Raw genomic sequence first — 27,330 nt, 5'->3', positions numbered from 1 at the left:
GCTCTGTTAGTGGCTTTGCTGTGCTGGCAGCCCACATTCTAAAAAGTACAGGAAGATTGGCATGGATGTTAGCTCAGGGTGAATCTTCTTCAGAAAAAAAACCCAGCTAGTTAGGATATTTATTAGATTAAAACACTTGAACATAAGTTTTTGCACATTCTTGATCAATAGTTATTAATTGTATAATTCTGGGATTTGGGGTCTTCTGGAGGAACCAGGATGAAAATAAGAGTTTCTCTTTTTTGTCTGCTTGTTTGTTTAGGGAGGTTTTTTCCTTAGCAAGATTGTGTAAGAATTAAGACAATTTCAAAAACTTGGACCTTAGTCAAACAATGTGCTCTTCTGCTAGTTCTCATCTGCAGGCTCTGGCAACAGAAAGCTACTATAAGCCAGGGCAACTGACAATACAGAGTGAATAAAGCCAGCCTTTTGACAATCCAGCCTCTCAGTCCATCTGGGGCTCTAAAATGCCTCCTATTTCTGAGTTGCCTTCTAGGACTGAAATGTCCTATTACTTCAACACAAGACGCTCTTCCATCATTGTACTTGACAGAACTACTTTTCTCAAAGTGACATAAGCTCTCAAAGTTTATGTTCTCTGGTTCCTATCGCAGTAGTAACACAGAAAAAACAAGGTGAAGGAGAAATGGCTGGTTTTAATCTGATTCTTAGTAGAGAATGAGAATGGTGAGTAAGCTGTGACTTTGGCTTCAGGGCTCCTCTTACCCTTATCTTACAGAACAACACTTATATTTCCCAGATGTCCAAAAACCTGCTCCACCCTGGTTGTCCTCCTATCACACTAATCCTCCTTTTCAGATTCACAGGTTCTTTTTCTTTCAACTAACCTCTTGGTTCAAGCAAATCCCCCAAGGTCCAAACTCTTTGCTGAATACTGTCATACCTTTTCTTTGGTTTCAGCTATTACCGAAATCTGGATGACACTAAACCTAAATCTCTTAACTCTCATCTCTCCGTCAAATAAAAATGGCAAGTAATAGGATATATTGGAATATACGAGGAAGCCATTTTGGTGTAAACCTAATTTGGCCTGACCTTGTCTTTCCAAAAGGGCCTGACCGAGGCCGTTGAGCATGCATTGTATACCTGCTTTAGAGATTCCCTATGGCAAGAGCAAAGGCCCTTGAGATAAAGGTGCAACTTCCCTCCCCCTCCCAACTTGGAGTCTCCTTAAGGATTAAGCATCTTTCCTTAGGCTAGAAGCTGATTGCTGCGCTCACCTGTGACCGCCCAGCTGGAGACAATAGACTTGCCTCCTGCTACACCCACCAAGATAGCAGACCCACTACCTGCTGTGTCCATCAAGTGCTGTGCCAACAGGGCAATCTTGTGACTATTGTGGGAGGGACATTTCAATCATATGTGAAACACCCTCTTTGAAGGTATATAACCACCCTTATACCCCCACTTCTTTGGAGTGCTCTGTTGCTTTGTGGAAAGACTCTCCGGGGTTATAATCCTAAAATTTAAGCTCAGAATAAACTCTCCCAAATTTTCATTTATAGATTGGTTATGGATTATTTTCGTCAACATCTCTTTTAGTATCCAGACCTAAGTTTCTCAAACTGCCCCCAAAACAGTACCCCATATACGACTAAAAGGTCAGTATATTCTAAACCAAACTCATTATCTTGACTTCCAGGCCTAATTCTGCTGGTGGCCCCCACTTCCACCCCAACCTGCATCTTAGTGTTGGCATTACTACTCACTCACCCAATCCCTCAGGATAGAAACTTTTTCTTTCACTCTCACTCAGCTCAAATCTCAATTACCACATTACCAGGTTCTATGGAATCACTTTTTTTGGAGGGGATAATCTTTATTTTAATTGAGATATAATTCACAAAACAATTCACTCTTTTATAGTGTACAATGCAGTGATTTTTCATATATTCACAAAGTTGTGCAACCATCATCACTATCTAATTTCATCTCACAAAAAGAAACCCAATTAGCTGTCACTCTCAATTCTCTCCTCTCCATCAGCCCCTGGCAACCATCAATACACTTTCTGACCCTATGGATTTGCCTATTCTGGACATTTAATGTAAATGGAATAATACAATATTTGACCTTTTGTGTCTAGTTTCTGTCATTTAGCATAATGTTTTCAAGATACACATTATAGCATGTATCAGTACTTCATGCCTTTTTAGGCTGAATAATATGCCTTACATGGTTATGTCGTATTTTGTTTATCTGTTCATCAGCTGATGGACTTTTTGGCTATTATAGATAATGCTGCTTTCATTCCTGTACAAATCTTTGTGTAAACATATGTTTTCATTTCTCTTGGGTATATACCTAGGAGTGGAATTGCTGGGTCAAATGATAACTCTATGTTTAACTTTTTGAGGAACTCCCAAGCTGTTTTCCAAAGAAGCTATACCATTTTATTTCCCCACCAGCAATGTATGAGGGTTCTAATTTCTCCACATCCTTGCCATCACTTCTTATCTGTCCTTTTGATTCTGCCATCCTAGTGGATGTGAAGTGATATCTTCTTGTGGTTTTGATTTGCATTTCCCTGATGGCTAGTGATGCTGAGCATCTTTCATGTGCCTATTGGCTAGTTGTATATCTTCTTTGGAGAAATGTCTCTTCAATCCTTTGCCCATATTCTAATTGACTGGTGTGTCTTTTTGTTATTGAGTTGTAAGAGTTCTTTATACAGAATGGATACTAGACCCTTGTCAAATATATGATTTGAAAATATTTCCTCCCATTTTGTGAGCTTTTTACTTTTGTGATATTGTCCTTTAAAGCACAAAAGTTTTTAATCTTTATGAAGTCTAATTCATATATTTTTCCTTTGGTGTCATATGCAAGATATAGCTTCACTCCTGAAAAATAAAAACTGACACCTCACTCTGCTGCCATTATGACTAAGCATGTCATATACCACAACTGGGAAAAACTTGGAAAAAGAAGCAATTTGTATTCTGAGATAAATATTTTTCTTGTCTTAAAGTTCAATTTCTTCTTCTTTTTATTCAGATGTAAAATATACCCATCATTTAATTCCAAAAGCAAATGTAGTTATGACATTGTTGTCTAGTCCAGGTTTTACACCCACATAATGAATGTGATAGGACCATAATTCACTATTGTTTTACAATTGAAAATTGTTTAATATTTGTAATGACAGAGAAATGGCTGTATATTGATGATACAGGTGCAAAAAACTAATAGTTGGCTACTTCAGCTACCAGTAATTGTAGTTGGATGAGGCCCTACTTCACACATTTGGCCAAAAACCTTGCAATCCATGTGAGGTTGAAACAGAGGTGCACTTCCCAGATCCCTTTCAAGAAAGGGTTTACTGCCAAGTTATGGGCAACAAGAGCTGCTTTGCTCTTCAGAGTCTGCCCCAGGTATAGAGAACTACATCTTGATGTCATGCCATTCCGGAGGCAGTCCATATCCAGTGACTAGCCTGGGATGGGACATTCTGAAGGGGAGTCCAAACTCTAGAGCTCTCCATCTGCTCAACCCTCTTTCTTCCTCTTCCTTTTGGTGCTGATCTCTAAGAAACATCTTGCACCCTAGACTACACTGAGATAAATTTTTAAGAGCAGAAATAACTCGTCAAGTACTAGTCTCCAAAATAAATGAAGCTTTGAACCATTTCCTTTAAGTTGCTAATCCCCAATGAAAACAACATAATCCCTGACTTTTGAAATATTAATATATAGTAACCATTTCAGATATGATAACCATGAAAATAAATCAATCGGTGGGTTTTTTCCCCACCATGAACAGACTGCCTGTAACCCTGTATTTTTCCCCCTTAAATATCTGATATGTCTCTTATTCAGAAATTCAAATCTTCTGAAGTTTGGAATCCCTAGCAAAACATTGCAAGTAAAAATACTTAATATTTTATCTCCAGGTTTTCTTCTCATATCCTCAAGCATTTAATCAATTTGTACTTCCTCATGTGCATTCATACTGCTATTATTGCCCTATGTCAGGTCAGGTCCTCATTATCTCCCATTTGGACTATTGCCTCTAATTGCTGCCCATCTAACTAAATCTAGCTTGAGTTATCTCCCTAAATCACACATTTAATCATGCCTTCTATCTAAAATATCTTTGTTTCCCATTTTCAAGAGAATAAAATGAAAATGATTTGTAAAGAGGCCCTTTGCAACTTGGCTTTAGTTAAGCACCTTAGCTCCAGCAACAAACTGAGTCAGTTACCTAATCTGCCACACTTGTATTTGCTGCTGCTGTTCTCTCTGCATTGAATACCCAACCATGCCCACTGAATTCTATTTGAACACCCAACTTAGATGTCTCCTCTTTTATGAAGCCTTTTCCCAGTTCCCCAGTCAATATTAACTGCTATTGCCTCTCCCCCAAGGTTCTTTATCTCTGCCACAGTTGAATTCTTCTCAGCCTGACTTGTAACCTAATAGGCTGTGATAAATCCTTTCAGACTGGGAGTATCTGAAGATTTGACACTGTTGGGTCATTTCCTTACATGTATAGTCTCTAACGCAGGATCTGCCAATAAATATACACTTTTTTGCTGAATTGCTCTTATTTCTACTAGGCAGAGATTGCCAGCTGCCTCCTACCATATCCATTATTCACCTCTTCAACCCCTCATAACAGCCCTAGACTGCCCAACATCTGGATTTCTATATGTGAGAGAAATGAACTTCTATCTTATTTAAGCCACTATTTTGTGAGGTCTCTGCTATTCCAAGCCTGATTTTTACTAAACTAAAACACCATCATGGCTGAACCAAGAGAAGACAAGGACCAACAGGTTGAAATGGGATGGATTTCAATTAGTTATAAAGACAATGGGGCTGGCCCCGTGCCTGAGTGGTTAAGTTCCCGTGCTCTGCTTCAGCAGCCCAGGGTTTTGCCAGTTTGGATCCTGGCCATGGACATGGCACTGCTGATTAAGCCATGCTGAGGCAGCACCCCACATGCCACAACTAGAAGGACCTAAAACTAAAAATATATATATACAACTATGTACCAGGGGGCTTTGGGGAGAAAAAGGAAAAATAAAATCTTTTTAAAAAAAAAAAGACATTGATACATCTGCCAGACATAGGAATGAGCCACTGAGGGCAATTGTGGTGAATTTTTTTTGCTATTTTAAAATAATATATTCATTAGATCAGTATATTTTAGGTGTGATTCTATTTAAAGGCCAAAGGAGTTGACTAAAAGAGTGAGCAAGGCCCTTTTCAACTCACAGAATATATGTGTACTATATGCAAACATCCCAGGATAAATGTTAACTATACTTAGTAAGGCATTCATTGCTTTTCAATAATCTGACCTTCTACCCAATACAAACCTTCTTCTCAAACCAGATAATCACTAACTGTCTCCATGACCTGCTATGCTCATTACCACTTTCACATAGTTGTTCACACCAATCCCACTGACAACGATGCCTTCCTCCTCCTTTCAGGCCATCCCACTCTATAGCCTTTAAGGACTGATGGCTTTGTTTCCATTTTTGCCACAAAACCTTTCCCCATCAGCTCCTATCACACTCTGAGCTTCTGCAGCATGTGCCCATCCCCATCAGTATTTCTCAAATATGATATTCTCATAAACTCAAAGAATATGAATCCAGTGTGAGAAACTTCAATTTAAGAAACTTACTTTATAAAAAGATGTTTTAAAAAGCAGATTATATTGGGAGACAGTTTGGCAGTTTCTTACAAAAATAAACACTTGGTATTTACCTAAAGGAGTTGAAAAGTTATGTCTACACAAACACCTGCACACCGATGTTTTTAGCAGCTTTTTTCATAATTGCCAAAACTTGAAAGCAACCAAGATGTCCTTCAGTAAGTGAAAGGATTAACAAACCATGGTACATCCATACAATGGAACATTATTCAGCCACTAAAAAGAAAGGAGCTATCAAGCCATGAAAAGACATGGATGCTCCAGCCCCAGTGGCCTAGTAGTTAAATTCAGCATGCTCCACTTCTGCAGCCAGGGTTCAGTTCCTGGGCGTGGACCTATATGACTCGTCTGTCAGCAACCATGTTATTGTGGCAGCTCACATACAAAAGGAAAAAAAAGAGGAAGATTGGCAACAGATGTTAGCTCAGGGCAAATCTTCCTCAGGAAGAAAAAAAGAAAAGAAAAAAGACATTGGAGGAAACTTAAGTACATATTAGAGGCTGGCCCCGTGGCCGAGTGGTTAAGTTTGCGTGCTCCACCTTGGCAGCCCAGGGTTTCGCCAGTTCAGATCCTGGGCGTGGACATGGCACTGCTCATCAGGCCACGTTGAGGTGGCGTTCCACATGCCACAACTAGAAGGACCCACAACTAAAATATACAACTATGTACTGGGGGGATTCAGGGAGAAAAAGCAGAAAAAAAAAGTACGTATTAATAAGTAAAAGAAGTCAATTTAAAAATGCTACATACTGTATAATTCCAACTATATGACATTCTGGAAAAGGCAAAACTATGAAGATGGGAAGATGGTGGAATAGGAAGCACCTGCATCTGTCTCTGACCTAGGCAACAACTGCACTGGTGGAATCTGTCTGACATAACTATTTTGGAACTCTGGAGTCTACTGAAGGGTTACAACTTCCAGGGGAAAGCTAGGAAGGTAAACTTGGGTTAACTTTGGTCAATTTCAACTCTTAGCACAGTAGCAGCTACCCATCCCCCATTCTTCATGCAAAAGAATGCAGTTGGACCCTTACCTAACACCATATACAAAAATTAACTCAAAATAGATCAGAGACCAAAACATAAGGCCTAAAACTATAAAACTCTCAGAATAAAACATAGAGGAAATGCTTCATGACATTGGATTTGGCAATGATTTATTGAATGTGACACCAAGCAATAAAAGAAAACCAAAACAACAAAAGAAAAAATAGAAAATTTGACTTGGTGAAAATTTAAAAACTTTGTGCATCTAAAAACAATATCCACAGAGTAAAAAGGCAACCCACAGAATGGGAGAAAATATTTGCAAATCATATATCTGATAAGCGACTAATATTCAGAATATATAGAGAACTCCTACAACTCAACAACAAAAAAAACAAACAACTCTATTCAAAAGTGAGGAAAGGACTTGAATAGACATTTTTCCAAAAGAAGATAGGCAAATGGCCAATAAACACATAAAAGGATACTCAGCATCACTGATCATTAGGGAAATGCAAATTAAAACCATGAGATACCACCTCACACCCATTAGGATGGCTATTATGAAAAAAAAAACAAACCCGGAAAATAACAAGCATTGGCAGGGATGTGGAGAAATTGGAACTCTTGTGCACTCTTGGTGGGAATGTAAAATGGTATAGCTGCTATAGACAACAGTATGACAGTTCCTGAAAAAATTAAAAATAAAATTACCATATGATCCAGTAATTCCACTTCTGGGTATATACCTAGAAGAAGTGAAAGCAGGGTCTCGAAGAGATATTTGTACACTCATGTTCATAGCAGCATTAGTCACAATAACTAAAACATGGAAGCAACCCAAGTGTCCATCAACAGATGAATGGATAAGCAAAATGTAGTGTGTGTGTGTGTGTGTGTATATATATATATATATATACACACACACACATATACACATATATACACACACACATATATATATATACAGACACACATATATAAAATGTGTATACACACAATGGAATATCATTCACCCATGAAAAGGAAGGAAATTATGACATATACTACAACCTAGAAGAACCTTGAGGACATTATGTTAAGTGAAATATGCCAGTCACAAAAAGACAAATAGTGTATAATTCCACTTATATCAAATCACAGAGACAGAAATCATAGAGACAGAAAATAGAATGGTTGTTGCCAGGGGCTGCAGGGAAGAGGAAATGGGGAATTATCATTTAATGGATATAGTTTCAGTTTTATAAGATAAAAAGAGTTCTGGAGATGGATGGTGGTGATGGTTGCACAACATTATGAAGGTATTTAATACCACCAAACTATACACTTAAAAATGGTTAATATGGTAAATTTTATGTTATGTGTATTTTACCACAATAAAAACAAGTGAGGGGCTGGCCTGGTGGCATAGCGGTTAAGTTTGCACACACTGCTTCAGCAGCCTGGGGTTCGCCAGTTCAGATCCCAGGCCCGGACCTACGCACTGCTTATCAAGCCATGCTGTGGCAGGCGTCCCACGTATAAAATAGAGGAAGATGGGCACAGATGTTAGCTCAGGGGCACTCTTCCTCAGCAAAAAGAGGAGGACTAGTGGCAGAGGTTAGCTCAGGGCTAATCTTCCTCAATAATTAATTAATTAATTAATTAATTAAAATTTAAAAAAAAAACCCTGAAAACTATGGAGACATTAAAAAGATCAGTGTTGCCAGGAACTAGAGGGGAGGAAGGGATGACCAGAGGAGCACAAAGTTAGGGCAGTGAAACTATTCTGTATGGTACTAAAATGGTAGATACACATCATTATACATTTGTGAAACTCATAGAATATACAATGCCAAGAACGAACCCTAATGTAAACTATGTACTTTGGGTGATAAGGATGTATCAGTGTAGGTTCATCAGTTGTAACAAAAGTACCACCCTGGTGCTGGACATGGATAGTGGGGGAGGCTGTGTGTGTGGAGGCATAGGCTATATGGGAACTCTGTGTATTTTCTGCTTAATTTTCCTGTGAATCTAAAACTGCTCTAAAAAGTAAAGACTATTTTTCAAATAGGAGACTAATACTGCAAAAGAGTTTTTTTGCCTTTACATCTTTTAAATATTTTTCACAACTGCTTCAAACAAAAACACAAAATTAAAGGGTCTCACTCTGCCTGTGGACCTCTGTGATGTATCCCTGGACTAGTAGTCCACAACCCTCAGTGTGAGGAATACTGATCTGCATCACTCATTTGACAATTTCATATACACTGCCTTGAATTGTGTTACTTAGCTCTTTCATGTTTGTCTCATTTTCCTAATGATGCTGCAAGTGATTCAAGGAATTGTTGCATTTTCTATTTCCAGAGTATACGTACTGGAGGATAAGTTATGTGGGTTTACAAAAAAAGAAAAAAAAATTTTTTTTTTTGAGGAAGATTAGCCCTGAGCCAACTACTACCAATCCTCCTCTTTTTGCTGAGGAAGACCGGCCCTGAGCTATCATCCGTGCCCATCTTCCTCTACTTTATACATGGGACGCCTACCACAGCATGGCTTGCCAAGCAGTGCCTTGTCCGCACCTGGGATCTGAACTGGCGAACCCGGGGCCGCTGAGAAGCAGAATGTGCGAATCCGACCACTGCACCACCGGGCTGGCCCAAGAAAAATTTTTTTTGGTTGAAGAATAAAAAAAGTTTCACTAAAAAGGATGGGCTTTGAGTTGAGTCATAAAGAAAGGGCAGGATTTTGATTAAAGCATTCCAAGCAGAAGGGACAGCATTTGTTCAGGGGCAGAGGAGGGAGAAAGGAAGAATTATTTGAGAAGGAGGGAGTGATTTGGTTTGATTGAAGCATTGGACATTGTAGTTGAGAAATAGGAGATAAGGTTTCAAGTTAGACTGAAGAGAGAAACTGTGGCTAGAGTTTAGAGGAGTCTTGTACGTCAGATTAAGGAGTCTTAATTTAGTAGGTGAGTGGGAGCCAGGGACGTTTTCGACAGGCAAGTATAATTATCACAGCTGAGTTTTAAGAGAATTAATCTGACAGGAAAGCACAAAATGAACTGAAGGAAGAAGAGATTGGGAGCCAGTATGGTGTAATGGTTAAGAGGACTAAGAAGACAGATGGACCAGAGTTTGCATCCCAGCTCTGCCACTTACTGTATAACTAGAGCAAGTTATTTCACCTCTTTGGGTCTCAGTTTTCCCACCTGTAAAACAAGGATAATTATAACCACCTTCAAGGTTGTTGTGAGGATTAAATGAGATAATGTACAGGGCCTGGCCCAGAGTTTATATTCAGTAAATGATAGCTATTAAGCATGCTTGTTAAGAGACTATTAGGGGGCCAGCCCAGTGACACAGTGGTTAAATTTGCGTGCTCTGCTTTGGTGGCCCAGGGTTCACAGGTTTGGATACTGGGCATGGACCTACACACTCATCAAGCCATGCTGTGGTAGCATCCCACACACTAAACAGAGGAAGACTGGCACAGATGTGAGTTCAGGGACAATCTTTCTCACCAAAAAAAAAAAAAAGAGAGAGAGAGACTATTAGGAAAGGGAAAGGAAGGCTTGTCGACTGTGGCTCATACTATAGGGTATGAACATTCAGCTAGGCTTTAGGGGAGGAGCAGCATCAAACCCCACTATAGTTCTGAATCTGAGTAATAGAAAGTGATGGTAACACTGATGAAACCCTAGGAGCTGTTTAGAGCTGGAGGAAAGGGGTTAGTTTTTGTTTTGTTTTTTTTTTAACGTGTTTAGCTTGAGGGGCTGGAAAGTTATCCAATGGTTATTGCAAGTGTATATTACTAGTTGGTCAACAGAAATGGGGGACTGGTGCAGAGAGAGACTGGCGCAGGTCGTCAAAGCTAGACCAATATATTTAAGAGTCATCTACAGGGAGGAAATAAAGCAAGCTGTGGAAATAGATGAGATCAATAAGGGCAAAGAGTAAAGAAAGAAGAGTCTGAAGACACAGCCTAGGTATGCTTATTTCGGTGTATGGAAAAAGAGAGAGGAACCTTTGAAAGAGTCAAAGATTACGCGGTTAGGAGAATAGGATGAGGATCCAAGAAAGCGGAGTTTCCCTGCCCATTCTAAATGATTGGTGGGAAACCACTCTTTTGAACAACTGAGCAAGTGGGAACTGTTCTCCAGAAAGTTTTCTCCTAGCCTGTGGCACAACCATTAACATGGCGTAACCACTTTAGTCACACTGGATTACCAACAGTGCTTACAGGCAACACTCCCCAGGGATCCAGCACAAACTTAATTTTCAGTGGAAAGCAAAGCTCTTTAATGTTTCAAAGTAGCAAAATAAATTTAATATATTTAAGAAATCCAGGCAACAGCTGGAGCTTCCAAGAACCTTTAGAAATGGGTCCTGTGTCTAGTAAAGCAGTTTGTTCTCAGTCGAGATCGTGCACCTTAAAACATTTTAATTCACGGAGTGAATCTTTGTGTGTGCTAGTGACATGATATTACATAAATGAAGTTAAATTCAGCTCACACAAAAAGAGGAAAATTATGCTTCAATGTATCTTTGTCTTTCTGGAAATAGACATATAAATGCTTATACCTAGAAAAAAGACAGGAAGGCTGTATACCAAATTATTAACTGGGATTCTCTTTAGGGGACAGGCTTACGAGTGATTAAAATGTTGTTCTTTATGCTTTTCAGTATTTTCCAAAATTATTACAATTGAATTTCATCATTTTTGAAATATAAAAAATGCTATTTAAAATGAAATAAGGCAATTCATTCTCCGTGACTTATGTGCACTGAGACTTCCAAGAAAGGAAAATAAAAATCATACCTCACTATGGCTTATTTACTAAACACCATGAAAATGACTTGTCAGTAACTATCCACATAGATAGATAAGAAGTCAGGAATATAAAATACTATATGCTATCAACGGAAAACCTTTAAAGTCTAAACTACATATTCAATCTATTAAAGTTACTGCTAGGATTTTAGGGATTAATTTTTAGAGTTTGTATATAATTCAATAGATCCTTCAAAGGGACAGAAGCCTTGACACAGAATTAAGTTTTCTCAAGTAAAAGGTCATCTGATGAATGCCAGGTTAATCCATAAACGTCCATTGCATGCAATTTCTCTAGTGGAAAGCTTTCTCCTCTGCTGTGGCACGACCATTAATGTGGCATAACCATTTTAACCATATTGGATTACCAACTGCTTACAGGCAACACTCCCCGGGAATATAGCACAAATACAAGAGATTCTGCAGCTGCAAAGGTTCAAGATGGAGAAGCCCAGAAGGCCCAGGGTGTGAGCTGCATTGATGCAGATGAGTCATGAGTCTGACTAATGAATCAATCACCTTTGCAATGCTCAGGGGACTGGGAATGCAATTTTCAGGATGTACTGATGATACAAAGTGATGTAAATAAAATTGAACTGAGTACAGCCTGTGCTTTGATGGGTTCTGGCTTAGGACTGCTCAATAAATAGGGCCCTTCTGGCAGTGAAAGAAAGGAGGGAAAACACAGCCAGAAAATCTTGTGCTTGCTTCAAATCTATGTTATTTCGCAACTGTTTTGTCTTCATCCTACCCAAGATTGCCCACAAAAGCTAAAACAACTGATGTTTTAATCATTTTGCAATCAGAGAGAGAAAACTTACCAGTTTCAATCCTGTTGTTAACATCAGCACTGACTTTTGATACAGAGCTCTCATCTGTCACAGAGTTTTTCATTGTCTTCTCCCTAGAGCTGTCACATAGAATAATTTACAGTCATGTGTCACTTAACAACAGGGATACGTTCTGAGAAACAAATCATTAGGCAATTTTGTTGTTGTGCAAACATCATAGAGTGTACTTACACAAACCTAGATGGTATAGCCTACAAACACCTAGGCTATATGGCACTAATCTTATATAACCACCATTGTAATATGCAGTCTGATGTTGACCAAAACATCGTTATGCAGTGTATGACTGTATTTAAAACTCAAAAGGCAGCTTCATGGGCTGGCCTGGTGGCACAGCGGTTAAGTGCGCACGTTCCGATTTGGCAGCCCAGGGTTCGCTGGTTCAGATCCTGGGTGCAGACATGGCACCGCTTGGCATGCCATGCTGTGGTAGGCATCCCACATATAAAGTAGAGGAAGATGGGCATGGATGTTAGCTCAGGGCCAGTCTTCCTCACCAAAAAGAGGAGGATTGGCAGCAGATGTTAGCTCAGGGCTAATCTTCCTCAAAAAAAAAACCAAACAACAAAAAGGTGGCTTCTGAGATCACCAGTAAATACTATCCAGAAACATTAATTCATGGTGATCAGATGCTTTTTCAAATTTTCTAGAACGTATTAATTTCACAAATATTTCCGTTAAAGCCATTTTTTAAAAAGCCATAGTATTTCTGCTGAGAATGAGAGAGGACACTATAGTCCAGCCTTTAAAGTATGAAAGCCAGAAAATTCAGAACTTATGCACTCTGTTTTCTTGAAACAAACTTAGGTCTGAATGATTGACAGAATAAGATATTTTCTTTTGAATTAAAAAACTCATAGTTAGGACACAGAAAGGAAGATTCTGCCACCAAGAATTATAGTGGAAACAACTACAGCCGTTAGTTAGAAAAACAGACGAGAAAAGCAAGTGTTTGCACTTGACTGATGTAGTACAGTAAGATTGGGAAGTACAGCCTAGTCTATGAGCCAGGCATTTTATATCCACCATTTCATTTCATCATAAAAGCTCACCTATTATCTATTATTTCCATTTTATAGGTTGGGGGAACTGGGATACAGAAAGGCTTAAAAAAAAACCATCACTGAAGGTTGGAGAGCCTGTAAGATATTAATGTTAATACTGGGCACTTGCATAATATTTTACCTTTGGTTTTGCAATCACGATAGGTAACTAAACAGAAATATGATGGCACCAATTATTTGCCATACTAGAAAATTTATTCAGTTATACATTAATTCATCTCTGTACTTCTATAGTAAACTACAAAATAAATACATATTTATTATTTTTAATTAATAATACATTTATATATTTATTTAACATATTATATATTATTATTATATATAAACACACATACACACAAAACACATATATACATACATATATCTAAGACTAAGAGGATATTTACCATAATATAATTAATGTTTATTTCTGGGTAGTGGGATTATGAGTTACTTTTTTTTTCTTTTTTTTTTGATTGGCACCTGAGCTAACAACAGTTGCCAGTCTTTTTTTTTTTTCCTGCTTTTTCTCCCCAAATCCCCCCATTACATAGTTGTATATTTTAGTTGCAGGTCCTTCTATTTGTGGCATGTGGGACACCGCCTCAGTGTGGCCTGATGAGCTAGCGGTGCCATGTCTGTGCCCAGGATCCGAACCAGTGAAACTCTGGGCCGAGGAAGCAGAGCGCCTGAACTTAACCACTAGGCCACAGGGCGGGCCCCGAGTTGCTTATTTTATTCCCTGTGTTTTTTCCTATACTTTCCAAATTCTCAACAATAAGCATGTATTACTTTTATCATCAGAAAAAAATACTAATAGATACATCTACAAGTGTACACAGATGTCTGGAAGGACGTATACCAAACATTACTAGCAGTTAACTCTTGGTAGCAGAATATGGGGTGATTTTAATTTTTCTCTGTACTTTTCTGAATTAAGTTGTTTGTATTGGACTCCTATTTCCCAAAATTAATAAAGCTACTGCTTTTTAATTTAATTTAATTAAAAAACAATTTTTTTTTTTGAGGAAGATTAGCCCTGAGCTAACTGCTGCCAATCCTCCTCTTTTTGCTGAGGAAGGCTGGCCCTGAGCTAACCTCCATACCCATCTTCCTCTACTTTATATGTGGGATGTCTGCCACAGCATGGCTTATCAAGCAGTGCTATGTCTGCACCCGGGATCCGAACTGGCGAACCCCGGGCCGCCGAAGTGGAAGGTGCACACTTAACTGCTGCGCCACCGGGCCGGCCCCAAGCTACTTTTTTTTAAAGCATGGGTTTTGGGGTAGAAGATATGGTACCTTATTTTGATAGGATTTTAGTAACAAGAAGTAGAAAAATCTACCTTTCAGATACTTTAGAGCTTCAAGTTCTGTTTACTTTTAGTTTTGTAGAGAAGTGCTTCCCTTATCATCTTTTAACAAATTTATTTCTAACAACGCTGCCCGTGGTGATGGGAATAGGAAAAGACCACGCGCTGATTTATAACTCTACCAAGAAAGGACTGGTAAGTGTTTACGGGGATAAGTTATTTCATAGTATCCCTATTCATAAGCTTCGAAAAACAACTTTAGCGAATTTACAAATGTTCCCACCGAGGGCCAGATTCTCATCCCAGATAAATCTCAATTTATTGAATAGATACTTTTATTCCTGATTTGAGGATTCTTACAACTTGTGGTGATTTCTGCTAGAAAATGAAGAATGTTAAGCAGGAATTCACTACTCTGTGTGTCCAGAACAAACTAAAAAAAATTTGTAAAGAATCTTCTTACCTTTTTTCCACCTCTAAAAGAAAATTTTCACTGTTGCCCAACTGACTAAAATGCAGCTTGGCAGCTTTTCTCTCACTTTCTCGTACAGTTCTGTCATCTGGAGGCAAAAACCGTGGTCTGAGCATGTTTCTTTTTTGGAGTAAATAGTAGTGGGTCAGAAAACCATATTCACAGAGTAAAAACTAAAGACCAGTCTCATCGTCTTTTGTTAGAGACAGGTCACAAAACATTGCTATTATGTTGTCACTGGAGCAAGTAGTAACTCAGGGAGACTACAGGGATACCATAGCAACAACTGCCACATAGGTGTCACTACCACTGCAGGAAAGCAGAGCTTGGGCAGCAAATAATCCAGATGGCCTACTCTTAAGGCTGAAAGTTAACACTATTTCTGAAAGACTTTACTTAGTTTCCCCACAATAACTTTCCTGAGGGCATGTGAAATTGACTTTTGTATCAGTAAGAAATGTATACTCAACAATAAAATCATAGAGAAATATAGACCAGCTCACTTGAAGGAATATTTATTGTTCTTTGCCAACTAAGCCCCAAAGAGTTGTATTAGTTTTCTACTGCTAATAACAGTTGCGAAGTGGGGGAACCTGGAAAAATAAATCTACACCTGGAAACTTTTTGTTGGGGAGGAAGTGGTGGTGAAACCATCAACTGAAGAAAAACTAAAGCTGGAAGTAACTGATAAAATCATAGATTTAGATTGTCATTCACTAAACAATAAAAGGACTTGTCATACATCCTGCCAACACAAAAGAGTTACATAAATATTGACTAATAAACAAATATATCCTGCCAGTGCACACTCTGGGCCAACATCCAAGAGGTTAGGAGGCAGCTGGTTTAAAAATTCTGGGGCAAGGAACAGAGAAGGAGGGTCTCACCCAGTTTCTCCAGGGTTTGTAGCGTGTACACAGCAAAGAGCCTATAATCTGTATCTTTCCTGACAACAGGATTGAGTCTCAAATCTAGTTCTTTGAGGAAGGGTAAAGGCTGTAGGCGGGACACCTCCACTAATGAAGGAATGTTGTTATAATATAAATTCAGGTCTTGGAGTGAACATAAATACTGGATGCCCTGCAAGGAAAAGACCACATTATGAAACTGCACCTCGGTAAGGACTAGGAATCTCAAAGATAAAGGTGGAAATATATCTATTTTCATCCTTAAACATTTTACCCAAGTCACCCATGACAAAGGCAGGGTTGAAACTCCCATTTAGTTGCCTGAGAATAAAAATACTGCAGCCTATGGGCACTGGTGCTCTATACATTAAATAATTCACAGATATCATACATTTCCTCCTTTACAAAAGCTGACATTCAGATATCTGCAGTCAATTCTCTACTTCTATTGCTCCCAATCATACTCCCAATCCAACCCTTTCCAGTGGTAGCCAGGCCAAGCCACTCTTGCACTTCTCTCACCCTTGTCACAACCATTCTCCTGACCCCAGAAACACCTCAATTTACAAGAGGAAAGGAGGCAGGCAAAAGAGATGTTTCTGAGGGAGAAGGGTGTGGTTAAAAAAAAAATTAAGTGTGCCGGTGCGTGCTGTGTTGTCTTAATATCTCAATGCCTCACTTTAAGGTCAATGGACCATGTGGGAAAACAAAACAATGCTATCTCCAAGTCTTCCCGCCTGGACCAGTTTGGAACCCCTTTTGTCCCTGTTTCCCCTTTCAGCGTTACTGCCACCAAAAAGCTCCGTGTCCTCTAATCAGTCAGTTCTCCTTAGCAGAATGTTCTTCCTTCTTCAGTTCTCCTCCTGTGGACTTAGCAACCCCACCTCTCCACTTAACTGGCAACAGTACAACCAGGACTGGGAAACTTGAGGGGAAAAGCCATGATTTTCCTCCTTCGCTGAAACCTACTATTGAGAAATAATTGTTTAGTTTTCATGTATTTGGCTAGTTAGCTGCTTTTGCCCAACACTAAATTTCAGGACAATATTTCAAAATATGCACATAAATGTATAATCACATACATTTAGTAGTAAAAATGCTTACCATAAAAGGAACTTTGTCATTGAGAATTATTTCAGAAAGGTAAAATTATTTTCTATCATGTATTTATAAAATAAAATTATTATTCTCCTCTCATTTAAAATTACCATTTTCTCATTGCAGGAAGTTTAGAAAACTCAAAGATGTATACAAAACATTTCTGAATAGAACACTGTTTATACTTTGGTGCATTTCTTTACGGCTTTTTTCAATTCCATTAATTCTATATTATGAAAGGGTCAGTGGTTATGAATAATTATCAGTGCCTTTGGCCCCACTCTCAGGACAGTATACCATTAGGACTGTCTTTTTAAATGTGTCTAATGCCCCAGCTCAAGTAATCTGTTAATGTCTCTCAGTGTAAATGTCAAGGAAACAATTTCTATCCTCTTCTCAATTTTCCCAGTTGGCATGAATTCATATATTGCCCAAAGTTACACTAGAAATAATCACAAAGTATTTCCTCCCTGGGAAAATTAAGCAAAATGATTCAGAACTGTTAGACATGAATATAGGCAGATAAATTGTAGATGCAAAAAAAAATGTAGAAAACTAACATCTGCTAAGTGCTTTCTGTACGCCAACCACTGTACCAGGAGTCTTGTATATGTTATATTTGACTCCATATGCCAATTTGATTAATCTTCACAACAGCTTTTCATCCAATTTACAGAAGAGGACAGAAAGGGAGTACAAAAACAATTATAGCGATGTTCACTAAACTTTTTTAGCCTGGAAAAAGAACAAACATGTAAAAATACATATGAGGAGACAGCAACTCTGTACTAATACTTTCTGAAATTGATGGGCCAAATACAAATGGCTGCTACCAATAGTCGAAAGACCTAGTTCAACTTGGGAGTTTATGCTTTTGGAGTCGTACTTGGAAATTTGATCTTGCTTGGGCTTCCTCTTTTAGGGCCTTTAGTTTTAGACTTTGAGAGTGGGTCTGGCTAGTGTTGTTGTACAAATATCCCCTAAGAAGTGCAAAATTGGCAGAATAATGCAGGAGATCATTAACCAATAGTGGATAGCATCTGTACGTCTTTTACCTTCAGTCTTGCAAAGAAGGGCTTCATCAAGACAAGTACTTAGCTGGGCAAAATATGAACAGTGGGAAAAACACCATTTGGGTGTCTACCACATAAAAAACAGAACTTCCATCGCCTTATGTGTGCATTTATGTTTGTAGAGCTCTTTCTGTGTGTTTGCTAATCCTCATACTCTCTGCTCAAGTCTACTCCAGCCTACTTTCCTGCACTGTCCTGTGCTCTATCATTCTCTAATCTGGAAATTTTTTTGTTTTCAAGACTACCATTTCTTCTCCCTCCTAGAAATAACCCACAGTAACAACCTAGGCCAGTGTTTCTCCATGTGTGTTCCATGCACCAACATCATCAGAATCCCCTGAGTATGTCTTGAGCCCACCCCAGATCTACTAACTCAGAATCTCTCTCAGAGTAGGGACTAAGAATCTCTACTTTTACACGTGTTCTTCACTTTTTTTTTTTTTTTTTTGGTGAGGAAGATTGGCCCTGAGATAACATCTGTGCCAATCTTCCTCTATTTTGTATGTGGGACGCTGCCACAGCATGGCTTGATGAGCAGTGTGTAGGTCCATGCCTGGATATGAACCTGCAAACCCCAGGCCACTGAAGCAGAGCACGTGAACTTAACCACTACACCACCTGGCCAGCCCCTCCTCCTAATTTTTTTTACACACATTAAAAATTGTACTGTTGCACTAGGCAGTGATAGTTTAATATAGTTTTCCTTGAGTACAAAAGGATTTTTTCTCAAAATTTTACAACAAAAAATTTCAAACATAAAGCAAAGTTGAAAGAATTTTACAGTGAATAGTAAAATTTATTTTGGAAACATTTAAAAGGAAGGTCCTATATTCCCCAGGCTGACATTATCTATCTTTTATTTCTTCCCATCAAAAAAATAAGTTGGGCTTAACTGGCTCATCATGGAACATAGAACTTACCTTCAGGCTAGTTATCAAATTTCTTGATAAATCTAAGGATCGGAGGTTTTTAAAATTTCTGAAGGCATCACCAATGGAATGGATTTTTCCAGCATAAGATCCCTGCAATGAAAGAGACTCCACCAGTTCTGAAAAGAGATCATCAGTAGATATATTATGATCTCTGCTCAGATAAACAGCAGAGTCAGCGAAAACAGGCCTTCCTTCCTCCCTTATCCCATCTGCGAAAGGTCCTACATCCAAAGCTCATAAGAAGATCAGATTTTCCTTTTAAAAACAGCAATATGGTCTAATACAGTGATACCAAACCTTGGTTTTACAGAAGGCTTGGGTTTCTCTAATTACCCTAAAGGATGTAGTAAAAGTCTCCAAAAGTTCTCAAAACACACACATGAACAAAATTCAGCAATCCTGAATTTGCCAGGATATGTAATCTATATCACAAGGAATCCATTTGTGGATCTTTCACTCATATGTGGAAGATAAACATACAAGCAAACACATAGATAAGGAGAACAGATTGGTGGTTACCAGAGGGGAAGGGGGTCAGGGGAGGGTGAAAGGGGTAAAGGGGCACATGTGTGTGGTGACAGATGAAAACTAGACTATTGATGGTGAATACGAGGCAGTCTATACAGAGGCTGAAATACAATAATGTACACCTGAAATTTATACAATGTTATAAACCAATGACCTCAATAAAATAATTAAAAAATAAAAAAATGTATATGGCCAAAAAAGGAGAATGTCCTTGAAAAAGCAGTAAACGGTAATTTTATTAAATCTTGATCCTTGTGTACATGTCTTTTTTATACCGTGTGACTAAATGGGAAGTATGTGTGAAGTACTGAAGTATGATGGATGCCTTGAGGGAAAACACTTGTGTGATTTTTGAGATGTCAGCTGAACTAGCCACTTTTTTATGGAATACCACTTTTACTTGAAAAGAAACCTGACATACTATGGTTATTTAGACTTGAATATGTGGCAGGCATTTTCTCAAAAATAAACAAAGTGAGACGTCATTTCAGGAAAACAAGTGATACTAACTGTTGTCAATTATAACATTTGAGCTTCCAGGCAGAAATTAGAATTCTGGAAAACTTATATCTGCCACTGTGAACTTGACAGCTTCCCAGCACTTGAAGATCTTTCTAGTGGGATTGGTGATGATATTAACAAACATGATTTTTTAATGTTACATAATGAAATTTGTCAATATTTGGAAGATCTACATAACTCAGTGAGTCAATATTTTTCAAATGACTGATGCATAATGTTACAAAATCATACATAAGTAAAAGATCCATTTAAATGCAAGATATACCAATGGATTTTAATGTAACAATACAGTTTATTGACATGGTTTCAGATTCCACATGCCACTAAACTTTAAGAAACTACCATATGCCCAGTTTTCATTTCATAATACATATAGATACTATGTACTGGGGGGCTTTGGGGAGAAGAAGAGAAAAAGAAAAAAAAGATTGGCAACAGATGTTAGCTCAGGGCCAATCTTAAGAAGAAAAGGCAAAACAAATCTGTGATGGTAGAAATCAGAACAGCAGTTGACTCTAGGGATGGAGAAATGACTGGAAAAGCCAGAAGGAAACTTTCTGAGAGAATGAAAATGCTCCATACCTTTATTGGGATGTTGGTTACATGGATAAATGTTTTTGTCAAAACTCAAATCATATATACAATAAGGGATTAAATTCAGAATATATAAAGAATTCCTACAACCCAACAACAAAAAAACAAACAACCCAGCTAATAAATTGGGAAAAGGAATTGAACAGATATTTCTCGAAAGATAACATACAAATGGCCAACAAGCTCATGAAAATATGCTCAGCATCATTAGTTGTTAAGAGAAATGCAAATCAAAACCACAGTGAGGGGCCGGCCTGGTGCAGCAGTTAAGTGCGCACATTCCGATTCCACAGCCCGGGGTTCGCCAGTTTGGATCCCGGATGCGAACATGGCACCGCTTGGCAAGCCATGCTGTGGTAGGCGTCCGACATATAAAGTAGAGGAAGATGGGCATGGATGTTAGCTCAGGGCCAGTCTTCCTCAGCAAAAAGAGGAGGATTGGCAGTAGATGTTAGCTCAGGGCTAATCTTCCTCAAAAAAAAAAAATAAATAAAAATAAATAAATAAATAAATAATTTTTTAAAAAACCACAAGGAGAGACCACTTCACACCCACTAGGAGAGCTAAAATTAAAAAAAAAAGGAAAATTGTTAGCATTGGTGAGGATGTAGAGAAACTGGAATCCTCGTATATTACTGGAGAGAATGTAAAATGGTGCAGCCACTATGGAAAACAGTTTGGTAGTTCCTCAGTAAGTTAAATATGGCATTACCATATGACACAGCAATTCCACTCCTAGATATAGACCCAAAAGAACTGAAAACAAGTGTTCAAATAAACACTTATACACAAAGGTTCACAGCAGCATTATTCACAATATCCAAAAGGTGGAAACAAGCCAAATGTCCATCAATGGGAGATGAATAAACAAAATGTGGTATATATCCATACAATGAAATATTACTCATAAAAAGGAATGAAGTCCCAGCAAGTTATTTTGTAGATATCAACAAAGTGATTCTAAAGTTTATATGAAAAGGCAAAAGACCCAGAATAGTCAACACAACATTGAAGAAGGAAGACAAAATCAAAGGACTGATACTACCTGACTTCAAATCTCATTGTAGAGCTATAATAATCAAGTCAGTGTGGTGTTGGAAGAGAAAAAAAAAGACAAATAGATCAATGGATAGAATAGCAAGCCCAGCAACTGACCTAAACAAATATAGTCAACTCATCTTTGACAAAAGAACAAAGGCAGTTCAGCGGAAAAAGGAGAGTCTTTCAACAAACGGTGCTAGAACTGGACATCCACATGCAAAAGAAAAAAGAAAAAGACACAGAGTGAGAGAAATACATACAAAACACATATCTGAAAAAGGACTGGTATCCAAAATATACAAAAAACTCTTAAAATCCAACAATAAGAAAACAAACAAGCCAATTAAAAAGTAGGCACAAGATTTGAACAGAGACCTCACTGAAGAAGATATACAGATGGCAAACAAGCATATGAAAATATGCTCAACATCATAAGCCATTAGGAAATTGCAAATTAAAGCAACAATGAGATACCACTACACATTTATCAGAAGGACCAAAATTCAAAACACTGGCAATGGCAAATATTGGTGAGGACATGGGGTGTCTTAGTCTGTTGAGGCAGAGATAACAAAATACCACAGACTGGGTGGCTTATAAACAATAAACATTTATTTCTCACAGTTCTGGAGGCTGGAAGTCCAAGATCAGGGTGCCAGCATTGTCAGGTTCTGGAGAAAGCCTTCTTCTAGGTTGCAGATTGCCTACTTCTGAACACGTCCTCACATGGTGGAAGTGGGCAAAAGAGCTTTCTCTCTGGCCTCTTTTATAAAATCATTAATCTCTTTTATGAGAGCTCCACCCTCATGACCTACTCACCTCCCAAAGTCCCCACCTTTTAAAACCTTCATTTTAGGCATTAGGATTTCAACATATGAATGGGGGGTGGGCAGGGCACAAATATTCAGATCATAGTTGGGGCAACAGGAACTCTCATTCATTGCTGGTAGAATGCAAAGGTATAGCCTTTGGCAGTTTCTTTTCTTTTTTTTAAGATTGGCACCTGAGCCAACATCTGTTCCCAATCTTCTTTTTTTCTTCTTCTCCCCAAAGCCCCCCAGTACATAGCTGTATATCCTAGTTGTAGGTCCTTCTGGCTCTGTTATGTGGCACGCCGCTCCAGCATGGCTTGATGAGTGGTGCAACGTCAGTGCCCAGGATCCGAACCAGTGAAATCCTGGGCCACTGAAGCGGAGTGTGCAAACTTAGCCACTCGGCCATGGGGCCGGGCCCCTAGTAGTTTCTACAAAGCGAAATAATTCGGCAGTTTCTTACAAAGCTAAATACAGCTTACCATATGATCTAGCAATCATACTCCTTGGTATTTACTCAAGTGAAAGTTTATGTCCACACAGAAACCTGCATGTGAATGTTTATAGCAGCTTTCTTCATAATTGCCAAAACTTAGAAGCACCTAAGATGTACTTCAATAAGTAAATTGAGGGGCCGGCCCAGTGGCGCAGCGGTTAAGTTCGCATGTTCCATTTTGGCAGCCAGGGGTTCATTTGTTTGGATCCTGGATGTGGACCTATGTACCGCTTGTTGAGCCCTGCTGTGGCAGGTGTCCCACATATAAACTAGAGGAAGATGGGCATGGATGTTAGCTCAGGGCCAGTCTTCCTCAGCAAAAAGTGGAGGATTGGTGGCAGATGTTAGCTCAGGGCTAATCTTCCTCAAAAAAAAAAAAAAAAGGTAAATTGATAAACTATGGTATATCCACACAGTGGAATATTATTCAACAATAAAAAGAAATGAGGGGCCGGCCCACTGGTGCAGTGGTTAAGTTTGCATGTTCTGCTTCGGTGGCCCGGGGTTTGCCAGTTTGGATCCCAGGTGCAGACTTGGAACGCCATGCTGTGGTAGGGGTCCCACATATAAAGCAGAGGAAGATGGGCACGGATGTCAGCTCAAGGCCAGTCTTCCTCAGCAAAAAGAGGAGGATTGGCAGCAGTTAGCTCAGGGCTAATCTTTCTCAAAAAAGAAAAAAGAAAGAAAGAAATGAGGTGGGGCCAGCCCAGTGGTAGTAGGATTGGCAGCCAGTTAGCTCAGGGCTAATCTTCCTCAAAACAAAACAAAACAAAAAGAGCTATTGATCAAGCCTTGGAAAGACATGGAGGAACCTTAAATTCATGTTGCTAAGTGAAAGAAGCCAGTCTGAAAAGGTAACACACTGTATGACTCCAACTATATGACATTCTGAAAAAGGCAACAGTAAAAAGACCAGAGGTTCAGTGGGGAGGGAGGGATGAACAGGTGGCGCACAGGGGATTTTTAGGGCAGTGAAACTATTCTGCTTGATACTATAATGGTGGACACATGACACTATATATTTGTCAAAACATGCAGAACTGTACAATACAAAGAGTGAACTCATGTAAACTATAGACTTTAGTTAATAATAATATATTAATATTGGTTCATCAATCATAACAAATACACCACACTAATGCAAGATATTAATAATAGGGGAAACTAGGGAGGTTTGAGGGGGGAAGAGTATTATGGGAACTCTCGGTACTTTCTGCTCAATTTTTCCATTTTTTTTTTTTTTGAGGAAGATTATCCCTGAGCTAACATCTGCTGCCAATGTTCCTCTTTTTGCTGAGGAAGACTGGCCCTGAGCTAACATCCATGCCCATCTTCCTCTACTTTATTTGTGAGATGCCTACCACAGCATGGCTTGACAACCAGTGCATAGGTCCACACCCGGGATCCAAACTGGCAAACCCTGGGCCGCCGAAGCAGAACATGCAAACTTAACCACTGCACCACCAAGCTGGCCCCTCAATTTTTCTGTAAACCTAAAATTACTTTAAAAATCTGCTTTTAAAAAAAAACTTTCTGATTTTTTTGTGTGTGTTTGAGGAAGACTGACCCTGAGCTAACATCTGTTGCCAGCCTTCCTCTTTTTGCTGAGGAAGATTAGCCCTGAGCTAATATCTGCACCCATCTTCCTTTATTTTGTATATGGGATGCCCCCACAGCATGGCTTGATGAGCGGTGCATAGGTCCGTGACTGGGATCCAAACCTGCAAACCCTGGCCACTGAAGTGAAGCACACGAAATTAACCAGTACGCCACCAGGCTAGCTCCTAAATGTTGTGTTTTTATCCACCTTGAATCTTCCAGCATGTCTTCTTTGCTAAGTCACATGAAAAAGCAAGTAAACTTCACTAGCAATCCTACACCTAGTTTGAATGATTTATTTAGTTGGCTTCTTATGGGTATTGACACATTTCTGCAGTTCAGATTACAGTTTCTAAATCTGTTACTCCTTGGAATCCTTGTATTGATCATAATATTTAAACTCATCACTGTTTTCTTTACTCAGTGTTGTAAAATCAGCATTCAGGCTAGAGATATGATTGCTCAATGACTTGAGATGATTGATTGATCTTACAACTCCAAACAAAATCTTTTTCCAGACCAGGACTATGCCTAAGACTCATTTCCTGACCACCTCCTTATTGTTCAGATATGGCCACTTCAAATATTATCGATTGGTTTCTTATTATCGTTACAATATCTGTTCTATAAGTGTTATAAACAATGTGATCACAAAAGGTCACACAAAAGCACATGTACAATGTGTGTACAACAATTTGACTTAATAGCAAATATATATAACCTTATAAAAATATTTCCCCTGGGCCGCCTGGTGGCACAGCAATTAAGTTCGCACGTTCTGCTTCTCAGGGGCCCGGGGTTTACCGTTCAGATCCCTAGTGCGGACATGGCACTGCTTGGCAAAAAGCCATGCTGGGGTAGGCATACCACGTATAAGGTAGAGGAAGATGGGCATGGATGTTAGCTCAGGGCTAGTCTTCCTCAGCAAAAAGAGGAGGATTGGCAGATATTAGCTCAGGGCTGATCTTCCTTAAAAAAAAAAAAACCTCCCCCTGTCAGTGTGCACCTCTATGATTGTCAGTGGTATTTGGTTATATTCCCCCAACGTGGATTACTTTGCAAATTAAAATAAAGCCCAGTTCCAAAGGACATGATGGACCCAGGACAGGAAGGAACCACCCTGGCATCAAGGGACAACACTTTGATTCCAAAAAGAAAAAAGAAAAGTTTTATAAGACAGTTGGGAAAATGAGAAAACTGGTTGGATATCTGATGATAATAGAAATTACCGTCAAATATTTTTAGAGTTTATATATAATTTTTTTAAAGAGTTCTTATCTTTTGAAGATACACACTAAAACATTTATAGGTTAAACCATATACCTGGGGTTTGCTTCAAAATAAAGAATGCAGGGGATTGGGTAGTACAATCTACTCTTTTGCTTATTTATGAATTACCATAATAAAAATTATAAAATAAGTAATATATGTTTATATATGCAGAGACTATTTCTGGAAAGTTATCCAAGATATTGGTAATAATGATTGCCTTTAGGAGGATAACTGGGCCAGGGAGGGGAGGTCAAGACTTCTCACTGTACAATTATTATATTACCCATACAATAAGTAAATTCATTGAATTATGATTTTTTTTTTTTTTTGAGGACGATTAGCCCTGAGCTAACTACTGCCAATGCCCCTCTTTTTGCTGACGAAGACTGTCCCTGAGCTAACATCCGTGCCCATCTTCCTCTACTTTATAAGTGGGACGCCTACCACAGCATGGCTTTTGCCAAGCAGTGCCATGTCCGGACCCGGAATCCGAACCGGCGAACCCTGGGCCGCTGATAAGTGGAACATGTGCACTTAACTGCTGTGCCACTGGGCCAGCCCCTGAATTATTTTTAAAAGCCAAAAAAAAGTATACAGTTACATATTTTCCCTCTCTACCAAATAATTATTATCAGCCTACAAATATGTTCTATTATATCATGTCTTTAAAGAAACTTGTTCTTGATTTTACATCCTATCTTTCAACTAACATTCCACTTCTGTATTCTCCTTTATAGCCAAATTTCTCAGCAAATTTCTTACTTTCACTATCTCTCCTCTCTCACTTATCATTCTCTTTTCATCCTACTCCAATATGGCTTCTTCCCTTCCCACTCTCCCCAAACTCCCCTAGTCAAAGTTACCAATGAGTTCCATGTTGCCAAATCCAACAGACACTGCTTTGCATTTAATTTGATCAGCCTATCAATACCATTTGGCACAGCTGACCATTACTGCCTCGATACACTATCCTTTCTTAAATTCTTGACACCACATTCCTCCTCCTTTATTCAATCTCTAAACATTGAAAAACCCCAAGGCCAGGTCAGAGTTAGAGATGTAAATTGTGGAGACACTAGCATATAGGTGCTATTTAAAGCCATGGGACTGGATGAACTCACATAACTAGAGAATGTGGATGGAGAACAGAAGGCTTAAGACTCTGTTGTAAGTCCCGTCCTGCCCGCCCACAAAATACCTCTTGATTCCATCCACTTCTTTTTATCTCCGCTGTCATCCTCCTTGTACAAGCCATTCATTATCTCTTACCTGGACTACGGTAA

At 38.9% G+C, this 27,330-nt stretch overlaps 1 protein-coding gene across 1 annotated transcript in view; it reads right to left on the bottom strand.

Annotated features, from left to right (window-relative positions):
- Nucleotides 1-27,330, bottom strand: part of LRRC36 (leucine rich repeat containing 36) — a 58,051-nt gene that overhangs the window by 20,409 nt on the left and 10,312 nt on the right. The window contains exons 2-5 of the mRNA XM_014827765.3: nucleotides 19,172-19,299; nucleotides 16,060-16,252; nucleotides 15,164-15,260; nucleotides 12,315-12,403 (exon numbers count right to left, since the gene is read on the bottom strand). Coding sequence (XP_014683251.3) covers nucleotides 12,315-12,403; nucleotides 15,164-15,260; nucleotides 16,060-16,252; nucleotides 19,172-19,299 — 507 coding nt within the window. The remainder of the gene's footprint in view (nucleotides 1-12,314; nucleotides 12,404-15,163; nucleotides 15,261-16,059; nucleotides 16,253-19,171; nucleotides 19,300-27,330) is intronic.

This window comes from Equus asinus, chromosome 28, assembly GCF_041296235.1.
Source record: "Equus asinus isolate D_3611 breed Donkey chromosome 28, EquAss-T2T_v2, whole genome shotgun sequence".
Taxonomy (NCBI): Eukaryota; Metazoa; Chordata; class Mammalia; order Perissodactyla; family Equidae; genus Equus; species Equus asinus.
The sequence above is the reverse complement of the archived record's forward strand: the minus strand, read 5'-3'. Positions and strand labels throughout refer to the sequence as shown.